This window comes from Amphiura filiformis, chromosome 2 (assembly GCF_039555335.1).
Source record: "Amphiura filiformis chromosome 2, Afil_fr2py, whole genome shotgun sequence".
NCBI lineage: Eukaryota > Metazoa > Echinodermata > Ophiuroidea > Amphilepidida > Amphiuridae > Amphiura > Amphiura filiformis.
The window spans coordinates 73,481,503-73,499,137 of NC_092629.1; the positions used below are offsets into that span (position 1 = coordinate 73,481,503).

Genomic DNA, 17,635 nt, shown 5'->3' on the forward strand with positions numbered 1-17,635 from the left:
GAACTTATTCATTTTTACGTTGTTACAGTCGTCTTTTCACTTCTATTCCGTGACTATTCTACAATCATAATACACACACATTCTCCAACACTAAAATGCAGTTTAACCTCTTCTCGAAATCCCATTTTGGATTGGCATAATGATTGCTTAAAATGAGTTTAAATTTCTTACATGTATTCCATATTATGTTCATCTCCACATTGTTTCTATATATTCACATTATTTCTCTTTTCTGTTAAACATCATACGTTTCTTCTTATCTTTTGTTCGAGTCACATTAAATCCCACTTTCTATTTTATTGATTATCATAACCTTTTTGCAAGTACACATTTCATTTTTTGTTTTACATACATTCCCACTACGGCAATGAGCCTGTTAGAGGTATGGCGTACACAATAGGATGGGGATGCATGAAACGGGTAAAGGCTTTTGAATTTGGTGGGTTTTACTGATATTAAATACTACCCTCCTACAGTAAGCCAAAAATTAAGGTACCACTTATGTTCACCCCTGTATATCCTAAACAAAGACAGATATGTCAAAATAAATACAAGCCGCCACTACCTGTACTTTTTAGCTATGATTTGAGACCTTAGTTGTTGAAATTGGCTGAGAATTAAAGAAACGGTGATCTAAAACCTAAGGAAGAAACGAAATCAAAAGTTGCAATTTTGAGTTCTAATCAATGAAAGCACGACGCTAGTTTTAACGTGCCAATCAATGGCAGCACGGCGTTAGTTCTCTTGTTCGAGAACGCCTTGTGTATAAATCAATAGGGCTTGCCATGGAGCAATTGCAACTTTAAATTGACACCTTCCTTGGGTTTTTGGATGTCGTGTCTTTATTTCTTGAACAATTTCAACAAATGAGGTCTTAAACTCGAGCTTATAGACGCAGCTGTTGACGGCTTGTTCCAATTATGACATATATGTCGTTCTTTAGGATATACAGGGGGTGAACATAACTGGTACCTTAAATTTTTGGCTTACTCTTGTGTACGTTATTTGTCGATGTTTTGGCTATCAAACTATAACGCTAGTAGAAGATCTTCTAGAAACACTGATTTCAGCAGCATCTCACACACAATCACCCACTGAGGAAGGAACCAGTTGGTTCTGAAATATTTGGGAAGTGAGTGCAGTTGAAAGTTTTAATCTTTTTACTTCAAACTATAAAGCAGTTTGGTACAATGAATGATATTCCGTGTGATCCAGAACCTTTGATTTAAAACTACAACATATTTTGTGATGGCGTGTAGTTTGTATTAGTCCAATCAAACGATTGTATAATTGCGAGATATTGTTTTGAACTTGTTTCATGATTTGTAATAATAGTTGCTACGAGATCAGTTTCAATTCAATTTTCAGTTTTTTTACATGAATGTATAAAATATATACAAAGGTGTATTTTGCAGAAAACCTCATTGAAATAGTTAGTTTCACAGATATGAAGTGTTTCGAAAACAATAGACAGCAAAAGAAACTTTTTCCTTTGCTTGTCTACATCTGGAAATCAATATTTCTGACTTCCGACTGATTTTGCTTGAACACATCACATAAACTGCTCAAATAAAGAAAGTCCGCAGTCATACAACCCATCCTACACCAAAACCTGATCTTATTATGACAATTTGATTGATACGGTCGTATGCAGAATCTTGTTAGCTCCAATTTGATACCCAATTTGCTACCAAACACTCAAAAGTGACAAAGGTTGATACCAGTTTATGGCATTTGGTGCATTTTTGAAAGTTGCAAATCAAAACGAAGCACGCGGTCGAAATGGCTTAGCGTGGCAATATGGTCAACCTTGCTTGCCCACGATGGGCCCCTGTCGACTATCCCAAATGCGCGCTTTATTCAATTGTCAATTTAAAACGCATGGATTGCTACAGTGATTTACTGATGAATACTAGAGCACGATGCGATCGATATGACCTAGCGGTTGTTTCGGGCTATGTCAATATGTCAATGGTCGTGCTCTGCCATTCACCTCTACAGGTTCGCGTGGTCTGTTTTTAATTTGCAACTTTTGAAAATGCACCAAATTTCATATACTGCTATCAATCTCTATGAATTTAGAGATTTCGGTAGCAAATTTGGTACCAAATTGCAGCTAACAAGATTCTGCACACGACCTTATCAATCAAATTGTCATAACAAGATTAGGGTTTGGTGTAGGACGGGTTACATGACTGCGGACTTTCTTTATTTGAGGTGTTTATTATGTTGTCGTACTTCCTAAATTGATTGTATGCATTCAAAACGGAAACATATTTCCCTGCTTGTAATCAGTGCATCTTTGTATAATTAATGAAACTACAGTATTTCAGTATTTAACTTCATAGAATAGCATAAGAGAGTCGATTGCATCATTCATTGATCTCCTGTTCCAGTGTCTAATTGTTCTATACTGTGCATGTTTTTTTTTGCTTGTTTCAGTCTTTTACATCATGACGAACATGTGGTTCAGTGGTCAGTATGTATGCCTAGCACGTGGAAGGTCGTTGGTTTGACTATCGTATTGGCGCACTATGCTAATTTTTATCCGCAGTTTTGGGCGGACACTGATTTTATTATTTACTTTGTCTAAAGTTGTATTTGTAATATATTTTGTATACTGTATGTTTCTTGTGAATATTACATAGGTGAAGTAGTTTGTCAAAATTCTAGACATTTATATGTCATGGTTTTTGTTTTTAACATATGAATATATCCTGAGATTTTACAATCAATGATAAGCTGGATTATCACACTGGCACTCTATACTGGAATATAATCTTGTGACACAAAATTCTCAGCACGTAGACCAAGTGGAACGCGCTCTTTTTTCCCCAAAGCACTCTACGTTATACAAACTGTTTATGTGGGTATCTTGAAATCAAGTATAACATTTATATGTCTTACTTCGTTGTTTCTGTGTCTCCTTTATCGTTCTTCTTTCATTTTCATTTTTCTTTTGTCCTTCCCATCTCCCTCCCTTTCTCTCCTAATATCCTCTCTCTTTCCCTCTTCCCCTACTGTACTCTCTCTCTCTCTCTCTCTCTCTCTCTCTCTCTCTCTCTCTCTCTCTCTCTCTCTCTCTCTCTCTCTCTCTCTCTCTCTCTCTCTCTCTCTCTCTCTTACTGTCTCCTGTCTTGCTGTAACCAGGGAAGAAAGAAATCTTACATATTGCAGTAACGGCGACGTCATCAGAAATATACTTCGCTGATTTCATTTTATACATTCCCTATTCAGTACTACAGCAACTTAGCTAACTTCCGGTAATTTTTACCGGTGTGACCTCTGCTGTTACGTAACGCAATGTTGAAAATCAGGTGGCAAATAGGGTTTTTCAGAAAACATCAAAAAAATGGAATATACGAGTCGTTTCTACCTTCATTTCCATATTGAGCCCATAGATAAGATATGAAACATGAGTATAAGGCAAAGAATAACGTGTAAATGTTGAATTATTGTGGAAAAAATCAATGCTTTTGGTGCCCGAAGTAGCCTAAAAAATGAGAGAAAATTCATGTCACGATCAATAAAATGGTTATATCTACGGCTTTCAGGAAACGCCGGTTTAATGCTTTTCTGTTATGATAAACATTAACTAACCAGAGCTTGTATTACATTTTCAGCGAAAATGAGCGGTGGAACAACCTAGTCGTAGGTTGAAAAGTTGCGTTCTTTGAGGTCTCGTGTCTTTAGCGCACGTTGCAAGTGTCACGATACTTCACGAAATGGATCCCAGCCGGCGCTGTCTATATACATGTTATATTGATCAATATAGCAATTAAAACGTCTATTGTTATATATTTTATTAATGCAAAATACTCTATTTTGTAACAAAATATATAAGTCGTCAAAGAAGGTAGTATCATCTCCTTTAACTGAAGTACAAACAGTTTTGATGTTGCTGAGTGAGATACTTGAACATGTTGAACGAGAAATAAGATAGCAAAATTATACCCTTTGTAAGAACAAGATGCGATGGCTTAGTGGACAGAGCGACGGTATGCAGTGCGAAAGGTTGAGAGTTCGATTCCCATGTTATTCTTAGAATTTTTCACTTCGTTTTTCTTTCTTTTTTTCTCTCCCTTTTGTCTTTAATAATATAAGCCTAATGAATGTCAGCTTGAAGGCCCACTTTTTTCATGATTTATTTCTTGTTGCTAAGTATTTCATATTTAGGCCTAATCCTACATTCGATTTGATATCTTTAAAAAAAAATTCCATTCAAGTTCAGTAGCTTTCAATATGAAATCATTTCAAATAAAGCATGTCAAACTTAAGTAATTTTTATAAGTTCAAGATTATATATAGGCCTATCAAATAAAGGAACGTCAAAACAGATTTTCACGATTTTTAATTGGACTAGACCCTCCCTATCGGCAACATATTTTATGAGCTTTTATGCATGATATAAATTATTAAATCACGAGATGCACGAATTTCAAACCTAATATTTTGGCATATTTGTCATTTTTACACAATGTCCAACTTACATCTCGGATTACACCTAAATTGGAATCAGCCAAGTTCGTTTTCTAGGTAGAGCAACTAACTTTGATGTCCCATAGAACACCACACAGTTAAGCGGTCAAGATAGTAGGTGTTCTCTTTCATAATATCTCGCTACTTCTGCTTCAAATGTAATGTGAAAACCTTCCTGACAGTTATTTATTAATATTATAAATATTGTTATAATATTTGGAATAACAAAACTTCAAATTTGGCCGAAATCATATATTATGGCTTTAATAAAAATATGAAAACTGGGATTTAAAAAAATGAGTTAAAATAAAATCAAAAATCGAAGAGAGGTGCTAGCGGGGTCGAACCAAGACCGAACTTCCAAATATTAGGCCTAACCCACGGTATTTACCACAAAGCCATACCAGTGATTTGATAGATACGGTAATAATAGCAATGTTATTCCCACTCATGGCTCACTCGTGTATTATATTTCTGTAATGAATTAACACCGTCCAAATAATGTAACACAAACCTTTATGCTGACTTTAAAATTGTTTGAACATTGGGAGTATTATTTTCAAGGTAAATAACCAACAATGGACAATTGACAATGAAAGTTTCTTTGCAGGAAAAACATCGGCCGTACAATATATCGCGTGACAGTAGTCACGCACAAAGATAAACATTTCAACATGTTCAACTTACGACTAAGAATATACCCCAACCAAAATTCACGAAATTTTCATGCAAGCTAACTTTAGTTATTCTATAACATGACACCCATTTTTGATTCCGGCGCTTTTTCTTGCTTGATGATATGAACATTTTTGTGTTCGTGACATGCAATTTTTCTCATTTTCCCAGCTACTTTGGACATGTTCAAGCTTCTTTATTTTCCATTTAATTTAACTTTTACAAGTTATTTTTTGCTTTACACAAATGTTTGATATCTTATCTGTGGTCAGGGTACATAAAAGTGTCTTCCATTTCTGGATCTATTTTGATAAAACGTGTTTGCCGGCTAAAATTTCAACATTGTGTTTACGTAACTCGTGTTCACCAATCCGTATAAATTTTCTGTCGAACAAAAGAGGTCACGAAGTTGCCGTCGTACTGTATTCGTGTAATATCCATTGAAAATTGAAGCTATCGCAGGTGTGTTGTTCTTTTCACAAAACGTAAATCGGTCTTTGATTATGAACTGTTATGTCAATAAATTGTCATTTGAACACTGCAATTAATATCTACAGAAACTAATACCGACGTAATTTTTTATTTAACAATCCGAGTGTGCAGATTTCCGTGAACTCTAATGCTTCATTTTCTTTCTTGAACAACCCGGAAACTAGATGAAAAATAAAATTACATATGATATAACATTTGAACGGACCAAATAGTCATCGTTTAATGTCAATGCACAACCCGATTTTTGTGTCAATAAAGATACCTTCATCGAGATCTACAAAAATATCATGCTGGAATTTGTTTGAAATGGTCATAACTCTAGTCATGATAATGTATACGTTAATAAATATAATTTTACTACAACTCATTTTAGTTCAGTTTTAGCCAGAACCTTGTGTTGATATGATTTTCCATTTAAAGGTACTGCCCCCCCTAAATACACGTCGAGTGATTGTTTTCTCCTTTTGTATTGTGCTATACAAACAGACCAAAGAAATAGTGCCGCCATTTATCCGAACCAAATGCAGTTCCATTTAAGTTTGGGTAACATTTCTGCGAATCTAGCAATGATATATTGATCGTGGAAGGTTATTTTGAACATCTAACTACCTACATGATTTATCCACTTTTTATCACTCGCTATCCCACTTAAATATTACTCCAAAATGAAGCTACTTTGCAAATACCGAGATTTTTTGGCATCGATACAAATTCCAGGCCGACGTGTTTGCTAACTATAATAGCCTAATATGAGGACGTGATTGACGTCACCCTATTGCATAAAATATACTCGCTTTGATATAAAGTTATTACGTACCTTTTTCTAAATTTCTTTCTGCCTGTCTGTTTGTCTGCCCATTTGTTCTTTCTTCGTTTATTTCTTTCTTTTTAAATAAGTTTACTGATTAGCTGACTGATGCAGTGATTGATTGTTTTCGTCATGATAATTCATATACTTGTTTAGAGTACTAAGTGCTGTACATGAATTATTTTCAAAATCCGATTTACTGAATGTTGTTGTTGTCGTTATTGTTACAGGGTAATAACAGCCAGTGGCGGCGGAAAAATTAACCATGGGGGGGGGGGGGGTAATGCTGGTTTTAATTTGACACATGTGAACTTTTAGCACTGACAGTTTCATCATGGTACACAAAAATAAAAAACCCCGCCTATGTAAGTCAGAAGGATTCAGTACTGTATTTATAGTTTAACATATCCATGACTGGACAATATTATGACATATTTTGCTGACGAGACATCTTAGATTGTGCAATCCTATCATTATTTGAATTGCTGCATCAAAACGAACATTTTGACATTCGAAAAAAAACCCGTTATCTGTCTCCGATACTACAAATTTATTTCATTATGTATTATATGCTTCGCTTATCCGAGAGGAATTGGCCCATTAACTGATTTTGACCAAATCGGTGACCACTATTGAGCCTAATAATCATGACATTTGACCTTTACGGTAATAACTCAAGAACGATACATCCTAGATATAATATAGAGCAAAAACCATTGGGATAGTAACACAATTTGGGTAAATTGGATCCTGTGTAAAGTTCGATGACCTTTTCGCGCAAAAGGTTACTCAATTACTATCAGGCACATTTATGTAGCCCATGATGTCAAGTACCAATAGGTAAAACTGTAGTTTTGCACCCCCTTTTTTTAAACAAATGTGCAATTTCTGTACCAATTTTAGCGACAAAAACCTAACGACATACCCTACTGGTACACACCGGTAGGCATAGGTACGTCACTAGCATATTCGAGCGCCTGTTGGGCACGGCGGTACTTTTATCTGTCTCCTATACTACATATCGTCGGCCGTATAACATACTGACGTATTCGACATTTTTAACATTTTTGAGAAAATTGCTATATTAGTTTGTTATGTTCTACCCTATATATTCACCAAAAATCATGACTCAAAGTGGCTTAATTAGTAAGATATTAATTAATTTAATTATGTCGTATTTACAAAACCCTGAAATGTCTGCATCACATAACGACGTATTTGCCGATCGCCTATACTGCGCAAGCCCAGTATATCGTATCTGTAATTTGAAGAATTTGCCGTTTCACATACTGACGTATTTGCGCTACGTATTTGCGCGACTCTAACAATGCACGGCAAAATTGCTATTTGTGTCCTTTTCGCATACTGACGTATTTGCACAACTGTTTCACATACTGACGTATTTGTCATTTGAACGGCGAAATTGACAGTCCTTTTCACATAGTGACGTATTTTATTCAATATTGAATTTTTGTTCTGCTCTGATAGTGATAAGTGCATTATATTGAAAATATGGTATATTTGCATTACTGTTAACCTGGTTTTAATCGACAATAGTATTTTAATCAAGATTATGCAGCAAGTTTTTCTCAAGATTATGAAGCAAAGTTCGATTTTCTCAAAATGCGTATTTTGCAAATACGTCAGTATGTGATACGGCCGACGATATGTTGTGCATCTATTTCTTCATTAATTATATGCTTCGTTTATCCGAGAGGAATTTATACATTAAGTGATCATCAACGTTGGAGATGAACGGACCTGGACATTATGAACCTTATACCTTAATCATTAGACCATGCAGGTATTTTAATATCTGCAATCGCACATCCAACATATCAAAAAATACATTAAAACATCGAAAAGCTATAAACAGTAATGCTGTTAACAACGATGCTAGGTGTCAAGTTTACAATCTTAAACGTTACATTCCGATTATTATCTAACTATTAATAGACAAATACAGTACATTTTCCCGTGTTGAACATTCATGTTCAAAGCGGTTGCACAATCTACCATCACTGAAAATATAAACTAGTCAGGCAGTTGCTTGACTAGCTTAAATCTAGTCAGACTGGTTAGTTTCAGATTAGTCAAACCCGTAATAATTCAAACCGGCTTGACTAACCTAGCATTAGGTTAGCTGGTCAAGCCGGTTTGACTAACTTTAGGTTAGTCAAGACGGGCTTGGCTTGACTAGCTTTATGTTAGTCAGACCGAGGTCTTTCGTAACTTTCATTTTGCAATACTAAATTGCGCAACCTATTTGAACATGCATATTCAACACATAGGAAATCGCTTTGAAATGACTGCCATACGTAGTTTTCTAATAGTTAAACAATATTCGGAATGGAAAGTTTAGGATTGGCACTTGCATCATTGTTAACAACATTACTGTTTATATTTGTAAGAGCTTTTGGGTGGATTTTAATGTATATTGTGATATCTTTAATGTTTACATGCGATGTAGAGTTTAGAATCAAAGGTAAGCATACTAAACAATAATAACAATAGTACTGATAATAATATTTACTATTTGTACGGTAAGTGTCTCCGTGGTCTAGTGGTGAGGGCAGAACGTTTATAATCTCCCGGTCCGGGTTCAAGTCCCAAAGAAGTTAAGTGGTCATATTTCTGCTGTTATGATGTATACCAGGTAAGAGATTTTTGTTCAAGTAATATATGTGTATATCAGACTCAAAACGCAAAACTATGAGAATAAATCCCACCAGGCAAGATAAAATGCCACCTTTGTCTCTTTTTTTAATTTTTTTTTTATCAACAACTTGGTTTGCAGAACACTAATTAAGCAGATTCCTGACTAGCTTAGAACTGCATGACCAAAGTTAGTCGTTTACTAGTCATGTGACTAGGTTAATCATACATACATGACTATCATAAAAGGAAGTCAAGATGGTTAGTCAAGCCAGCTTGACTAATGTTGACGTTAGTAAAGTAATATAGTCCTGCCTGCACGATTAGGCAAAGATAGTCAGTCATACCTGCTTGACTAACATTACCAGCGTAAGTTAGTCAAAATGGGCAACATCTGGAATAATGTAAAGTTGGTCATACTGACCAATTTATGTTTTCAGTGTGCGAAATGAAAATTACGAATGCCATTGGAATGACTAACATAAACAGTGACTAGTTTGTCCGTTCGATATCTTCAAGTAGTCGGGCGCAACGTATATCGTTGGTCAAGCAGGCTTGACTAGCTTTAGGATAGTCAAGCCGGATTTGATAGTTTGCATTATAGGTTTGGCTAACCAAACGCTAGTCAAGCCGGCTTGACTAACGTCAAACTAGTCAAGCACATGTCTGACTAGTTAATATTTTCATTGTTTACTCTATTTCGTCGATTTTATGTGTTGGTAAACAGAAAAACATGACCCCACGTCATGTAGCCTGACTTAAGGCAATCAATACAAAAAAAAAAAAAAAAAACTCAGATTCTGTTGATTAGCATTTCATTATCTTTATTTCACTTTGCGTTTAGAAGTTTGTCTCTACATTTTGATACATTCAACTGTTGTTGCTAATAAGACGACAGAAAACTTGTTACCCATTTACTTAATTATTCATTTAGTTATAATAGTGACGTTTATTGATTTAAAATATCGCTTAAATATATAAGGAGCGATCTGATCTACATTGTGCAAATAGCACAAGTCAAATCGTCACCAGTTTCATATGCAGGAGGCAATCCACTATCACTACCCACTTCTACTTGAAAAAGGTAGGAAATAGCAGACCTTGGGTTAACGGATTTTGTTCCAGATATGATCTCTGGGTTTCGGTCTAGGCATACATGCTGGGTACGCGGATGATTCCATCTAGCTGCAGCCAAATAACCATTGTATTCCGTGGTCCATCCTGTCGGGCATTGCACAGTCGCCGGCATCATGAAGGATTGCGTTCGACCCTCTCGGCTCTGGCACACAGCGCATGGGGCGTCATAAGTGTGGTATTGTTGCAATGCACCTGCTTCGCCACTGCGATATTCTGCCGCATATAACCTCGCTCGAGAATCCTGTTGGCCTGGTACTGATTGGTCGAATTGAGGAGTGTTTGTTAGACACAAGTAATTGGATCCTCCACCCGGTTCTTCATTCCCATAACCACTCTCTGGAGCACTCTGTATCCCAGCTCCTTTGGCACCAGCTAATACGCCTGTATCAGTAACAAATACAATTCGCCTTACTTAATATTTTCTGGGTGTTACTTTCTTGATCAATTTGTGATAGACATTATTGTGATGAGAGCTATTTTCACATATTTTATAACATCAATGATTTCATACTGTTCATTGGGCCTATTTGATAGTCCCATACCATAAAAACAGCTTCACAGAAATGTCACAAAAAGAACAATATTGGCTTCTTAGCTTCCCGTGAGACCCCTTTGGTGTGAACTTTCCTTAGTTTGTGAGTTTGACTTACTTTTTATGACAACTTAACAAAATTAGGCCAAGACATTATTGGTGTGTACATACACCGTTGCCTACATAGTGCCATATAGGGGCAGACATTCACTTCTGTCCGATATATTGAGGAGGTTATAACTCAATTGTTCATATACACGGCACTTGAGTGTCTTCCCACTCAGGGGACGTTTTTTTTTCTTAACTGTCTTCATTTTTCGATTTATCATACATAAGTTTAAACACAATAAGTTTTGTACCACTTTTTTACCTATATTACAGCTCGGCTGTTGGTACGAATACCAGAAATAGGTCGCTTCAGCTGTATGTATACTTTTTCAAAGATGTATCAGTGTGATAATGGTTGACGCTATTATAATCCCATTTACTAAACTTTTATTTCTTTTCTCGTTATATTAGAGTCACGCGGTAGCTGTGACCAGTAAGGTTTAAGAATAAACGATTGATAAAGAAGAATAAGAAGATGTTCCGCGAGATTATATTTACACGCAACATTAAAACACTTTTATATTGTTCCCTGATATTTTTTCGTTGAATGCAATTATAATATTTAAAACTATGTTAGATGTTACATAATGTTCCAAGTTTAAAATTTTAAGTACCCATTAATTCCAAAAGTACCAATGCTTTGCCGATAAACAAACATTCTCGTTTCATGTTACCAGTTTTTTCATAGCTAACATTAGCGAAAAAAAAAAGATTATATCCCCATCTTTGGGACCGTAGTCATTACATAGGGAGAAAGTACATGTTATACTGATTCCAAAATTTTTTCGAAAAGGAATGTATTTTAATAATATAGTATTTTAAATAGTGGAAAGGAATTGAAAAATATAGGAAATGATGGACGAGAGAGTGAGGGAGAAAATTAATGGTAATCCACACTCACCACTATATACGAGATCTGCCGTGTCTGGACACACAGTACGCCCGTACCGAATATAGGTCGTTCCAACAGGTACATAAGGTTCCGATGTGCACTGTAAATTTAGAGCCTGGTGGTTGAAATGAAAAATTGAACAAAAGAACGTAATGAATATCAGATAAGTTTTGACTTAAGGCCATCGGAACTCATGGTCCAAATTATATGTTCAGGAAATACACCGGGCGATGTAAGATTCAAATATGTGGTAACTATTTCTTCTCGAATGTAGCGTTTATAGAAGCTACCTGGTGCACAAGCAAAATGTTTTAAAATGTTTTGAACGGGTTACCTTTTGAGGTTGGTAAAAACGTTTTAATAACTTTAAAAAAAGTTTCTAACATTTTATTTATGTAACCCGAGATTTAAACTTTTCCTAGCAGCATTTTCCAACATTTATCAAAATTGTCTTGTTTATATTTGGTAGTGCTTTTTTTTTGTTTTCCAAATATATTTGAGTGTTTTTCTTTTTTTTAATATGTAGTTTCCGACAACTTTCAAGATAACGTACAAAACTCATACTATTTTCTTACTTTCTAAACACGCTTTTCACTCTATAATTATTTTTGTTTACTGTACTTTATCATCTTACAGAAATAAATATTGTTATATCTGTAATTCGAGTGTTTCCAACAAAGATACAAAAAGTTTAAATTACCCGTGAGTATTGGCTCTACTGAGATGCAATCTTGTTTTCTGACAGGATTTTGCATAATAATTTATATTATGGGCATCAGACATTACAATGAAGGTGTACATAGTGTTATAAGTGATATGTATCAGGTAAGGGCTGATTTAAACAATCAATTAGCTATCAATAGGAGCTGGGTCGCTCCTTTGAATTGCGTCTGTCCTGTTATTTTATAGCATGCCGTAAACACTCGATAATTAGCATATGTGCTTACTATTGAGCACTTTTGAAAACATGAAATTGTACCAATATCTGGCTCTTTACTAACTGAGCCAATGGGGTTGAGACACAAATTTGCAGGTTCACCTGTTCGTATAAATGTGTATTGATGGTTTGTTTGATACCCTTTACGCTTTTGTGGGCTCTTCATGTTTGCATGTTTCAAAAGTGCTCGATAGTAAGAACATATAACAATCGAGATTTTACTGTAGTAGTACGATAATTCAGCTTATGTCATCAAAGACTTATTTACGTTTTTATAATATTATTATTATCATTTTACATAAGTATTAAATATTTACTTACCTCTCCGCTAATTCTAGAAATCAAGCATGCTGTGATGACGATGTTAACAATTAGGATTTTGATCAACTTGTCCATCTTACACTCTTTGATATATCGATTATCGTTCACTCTGTGTTCAGAATGTATTCAATATAAAATAGAAACATTAATTGAAACATTTAATAAACCTGTATAACCCTAATCTAACAAAATATTACAGAGTGACATCATTGCGCATGCATGCATCCCACGTGATGGGATGACGTTATTATTCATTATACAGACCGACTGCAAAACAATTCGTCGGTCGCAACACATAGTGGCGTGCGTGAAGGCCAAAATGCGTTTCCGAGCAAAAGGTTTTTGAAGGATATGCTACTTGTAACAAAGTTGATACTCCTCCACTGTTATCTTTCAGTGTCCCGATTCCATTTGACACTATTAAACTCTATCTTTAATATTTAAAAAGAAGTAACGATGTTAGGATAATAGCTAGCTCTAAACCTATACGCCACTATGTGAAACGGAAAATTTGAAAAACCACTCTACGCCACTATGTCTGCGACCGACGAATTATGGTACATCAGTAGTATAGACTTCTGTCACGACGTTATTCTCCCACGACGTTAATATCTGACGACGTTAATCTCCCGCGACGTTAATCTCTCAAGACGTTAATATCTCACGACGTTAATCTCCCGCGTCTTTAGTCTCCATTGACGCTGTTTGCGACGTCGATCGAGAATATAAACCAGCGCAGCCTAGGTTACCCTTCACTTTTTAATAAAGAAAAAAAAAGAGGTCTCGAAACGAGGATGAAGTCTATACGTACATTGAGTTTTATCTATCGGAAGAAAAACGCAAAACCGTTTGAACGCCGAAGAAAGGGACCAGTCAGGAAGTTTAATTCAGACCATCAGAATACACGATGATTATAAAACTTTACTCGAGTGGCCGTTCGGAAAAGAAGACATAATATCGGGATCCACCGAGTGTCCATCCATTCTGATGCTGGCGTCAAAAAGCTAAAGTGAACAGAACTGTGTGAAATGCGGTAAAAAGTTTTGGAGCAAGTTTAACATGGAGCGACACGAGACATCTATGCACGGCCAAGAAGATAGGCCTACGGTGGAAAAGGAGAAACTTTATCCCCTGAAGGGTGGTAATGGGACAGAAACCGGCGTCTTCAAGAATAGCGAGGCTGATGACGATAACAACGAGGAATAAAGGACTAAAATGATCGAGGAATTGGATCGTTATATGGACAAAAATTGAGAAAGAAGGCAGGGACTAGGAAAGGACATTCAGATGGGGAAGAAACGAGAGAAACAACCTCACCCGATGGAGCAAAAGATCGAACCCATATCACTTGGTCAACATTTTTCGAGCGATCAAACGATGGATCGGGTACTGCTAAGAGCCATGATAGCCACCGAGATTCACCGTAGGTCTATCTTCTTCGACGTGCATAGATTGTTCGTGTCGTTCCATGTTAAACTTGCTCCCAAACTTTTTACCGCATTTCACACAAACGCGGGATATCCTCAACAAAGACAGATATAGGACCACCAGCCAATGTCTGTAATTTTTGTAAGATTAAAGACTTCATTCGTTAAAATTGATCAATAAAATTAATAAAGACCTGTTTTTTTTATGATAACATAACCTGTACCTTAATTCTATTGTGGTCTGTATAGTCTGCCTGTCAGCAAAACACCCCTGAATATCAGTCTGGGATGCACTTATTGGCACGAGAGGGATCATAGGGTGAAAACTCAGGGTGAACCAAAACTAACAAGCAATGTCTTTGTTCATCCGCGCTCCTTTTTCATTTCTTCTTTTCTCTCCGATAGCTAACTCTGCATACATAGGTTGTCGCTGCGCACAAAATATATCTTAACATGTTTAAGTTGGATAACTTTTAAACATAATTATTGACAAATTCAAATCCAAGATTTGCCTAGAAAAGTTGTTCAATGTTTATCCCCGTGTTATCTCAAAGCAGCATATGTTAGCGTATATATCGTTATGAATTCGGCAGAGTGACGAATCGAGAATTTTGAGTAAATTGAGTTATTGTATACTTATGATTATGTTTCAGGTGATCTTTTATTTCAACCAAAAATTAACGGTAAATGTTACCCCCTGACGTAGATACCAAAATTTTGATTTGGACGAATCGCGCCTGAGTGCAATTAATGAATTCGACCAAAAGACGAATCGTATACTTCCCTGTACAAATCAGGTTAATCTGTAGTATTGTATAGCTGGAAACCCCGAATTTTCTATATTAAATGTCCTATACTATTATATTTGATACCAAAGGTGTCATCTATCTAGTGATACCAATATAAGTACAAACATTCCCCACATGATATCGCTATGGCTTAGTAATGTGAGTGCACCCTCGTAAAATCCCAAAAATTGTATGCAAAATATAGGCCAGCGCCAATATTGTTATTTTTGGTTTAAAATCCTCGGGTTTTGCTAAATATTACAGTGATGACTTATGAATCAAATATAAACTCTACAGCCTTTGACAAACCAATAATTTCTACACAAAAGCCCAAAATCAAGAATGCGTGCTATAGTTTTACACGTTGTTGAATGCGTATTACTATTTGTGCAGCGATAGAGACATTTTGGATTCAGCATTAAGCCGAATAGCTGTAAATACCCATTTGGAGGGATGATATCGATTGTTTCAGAACATTTGATTATTGCAAATAATTCGCGCACATTCACTTCTATAATATACATTTCAAATGAGTGCTCAATAATGTTCTCAATTTTTAGAAGGACCAATGGAATGGTACCAAGATTTCCAAACGCCGTTTACTCAGAACAGCAATTTTGCGTATTCGGCACTCTGCCGTGTTCATAACGAATTCACTACAATTTTCACAACAACCCCAATCCTCCTGCGTCCAGACTGCGAGGCATAAGAACGAATACGAACAAGAATATAGGTGATGTGACACTTGCAGGAGGCTACAAAGAAAAAAAAAGTAAGTATACTTTAATGGTTCTATACGAGGGGGTATCCAAAAGTTTTTGACATCGCCCAGAAGCGAAGGAGCTATATCGATGAAATTTTGTCAGTGTAATTACTGGTCCTTATGTACATTATGGTCCAAAAATGGTCTCATAAGTATGTTTACTTTCTTTACAGGTGGCGCTAGATGGGCAGTAGGTGCATAACCTATAAAATGGTGAAAATTGAGGCACGCAGCGTGATTAAGTTCCTGCATTTGAAGGATTAGGCCTACAATGCTCAGAAAATCTATGATCAAATGAAAGCTATCTATGGTGATGTTTGCCCATCATATGGCACTGTTGCATTTTGAAAAAGGAAAGTCCAAACTGGCCACATGTCCCTCACAGATGAGCCAAGAAGTGGATGTCCATCACTTTCGCATGATGCGGCCATAGTGAAGAAATTCAAGAAAGTGGAGGATCTCATCATGAAAAGGTTATGCGCCTACTGCCCATCTAGCGCCACCTGTGAAGAAAGTAAACATACTTACGAGACCATTTTTGGCCCATAATGTACATAAGGACCAGTAATTACACTGACAAAATTTCATTGATATAGCTCCTTCGCTTCTAGGTGATGTCAAAAACTTTTGGATACCCTCTCGTACATACCAATCAGATAACTTTCCTTGGAGACAAATCGGCTCTGGCTTTCAAAATGCCAACTTACTTATTGACTTGAAACACAATGTTATATACCTAAATGAAACAATAAAATTGTCAGTTTAAAGCTGACCGTAAAGCACCGTATATTTAATTAATGAGGTAACGTCATACAGCACGAGATGATGCCGTGCATATTCATTGTATACAGCTGCATGCGGTTCAAGGCTTCCCGCAGAGTTAGTAACGATTAGTAGAAAGAAAGAAAGAAAGAAAGAAAGAAAGAAGGAAGGAAAGAAAGAAAGAAAGAAAGAAAGAAAGAAGGAAAAAGAAAGAAAGAAAGAAAGAAAGAAAGAAAGAAAGAAAGAAAGAAAGAAAGAAAGAAAGAAAGAAAGAAAGAAAGAAAGAAAGAAAGAAAGAAAGAAAGAAAGAAAGAAAGAAAGGAAGGAAGGAAGAAAGAAAGAAAGAAAGAAAGAAAGAAAGAAAGAAAGAAGAAAGAAAAAAGAAAAGAAAAGGAGATAAGAAAAGAAAGAAAGAAAGAAAGAAAGAAAGAAAGAACTAAAGGAAGAAAGAAAGAAAGAAAGAAAGAAAGAATTGATTTGATTTGATTTGATAATCCAGGCAAGCAATACATACAAAAGCAGAGAAAAATATATATACAAAAATATGCAGTCAACGGGGTCCCTGGCGGATTCCCTAATAGCGAACTCTATAAATCAATTTAAAGTGAATCTCCGATAACCCCATTGAAGAAGAAGAATAATATTTTATAAAAAAAAAAAGATTTAAAAAATAAAACCCACACACAACATATTACTGATAAAGGTACATACAACTACGCAATTTGGGCGAAAAAGAAAATAAACTTAAGACAATTTCACTGGAGACATCATTTGGTAAGGTGGACCATAACCTAGGAAAAGTGACATAGAGGAAATTATGGAAAGCATCATATTCGGCTGCGATGGAAATGCCGGAAAT

The 17,635-nt window shown here is 35.8% G+C and overlaps 1 protein-coding gene across 1 annotated transcript; it reads right to left on the reverse strand.

Annotated features, from left to right (window-relative positions):
• Positions 1-9,916: 9,916 nt before the first annotated feature.
• Positions 9,917-16,747, reverse strand: LOC140146595 (short-chain collagen C4-like). Its single transcript, XM_072168464.1, has 4 exons — positions 16,664-16,747; positions 13,037-13,145; positions 11,788-11,893; positions 9,917-10,627 (listed from the first exon to the last, which is right to left on the reverse strand). The coding sequence occupies exons 2-4, from the start codon at positions 13,109-13,111 to the stop codon at positions 10,104-10,106; spliced, it is 705 nt and encodes a 234-aa protein (XP_072024565.1). The 5' UTR covers positions 13,112-13,145; positions 16,664-16,747; the 3' UTR covers positions 9,917-10,103.
• Positions 16,748-17,635: the final 888 nt, after the last annotated feature.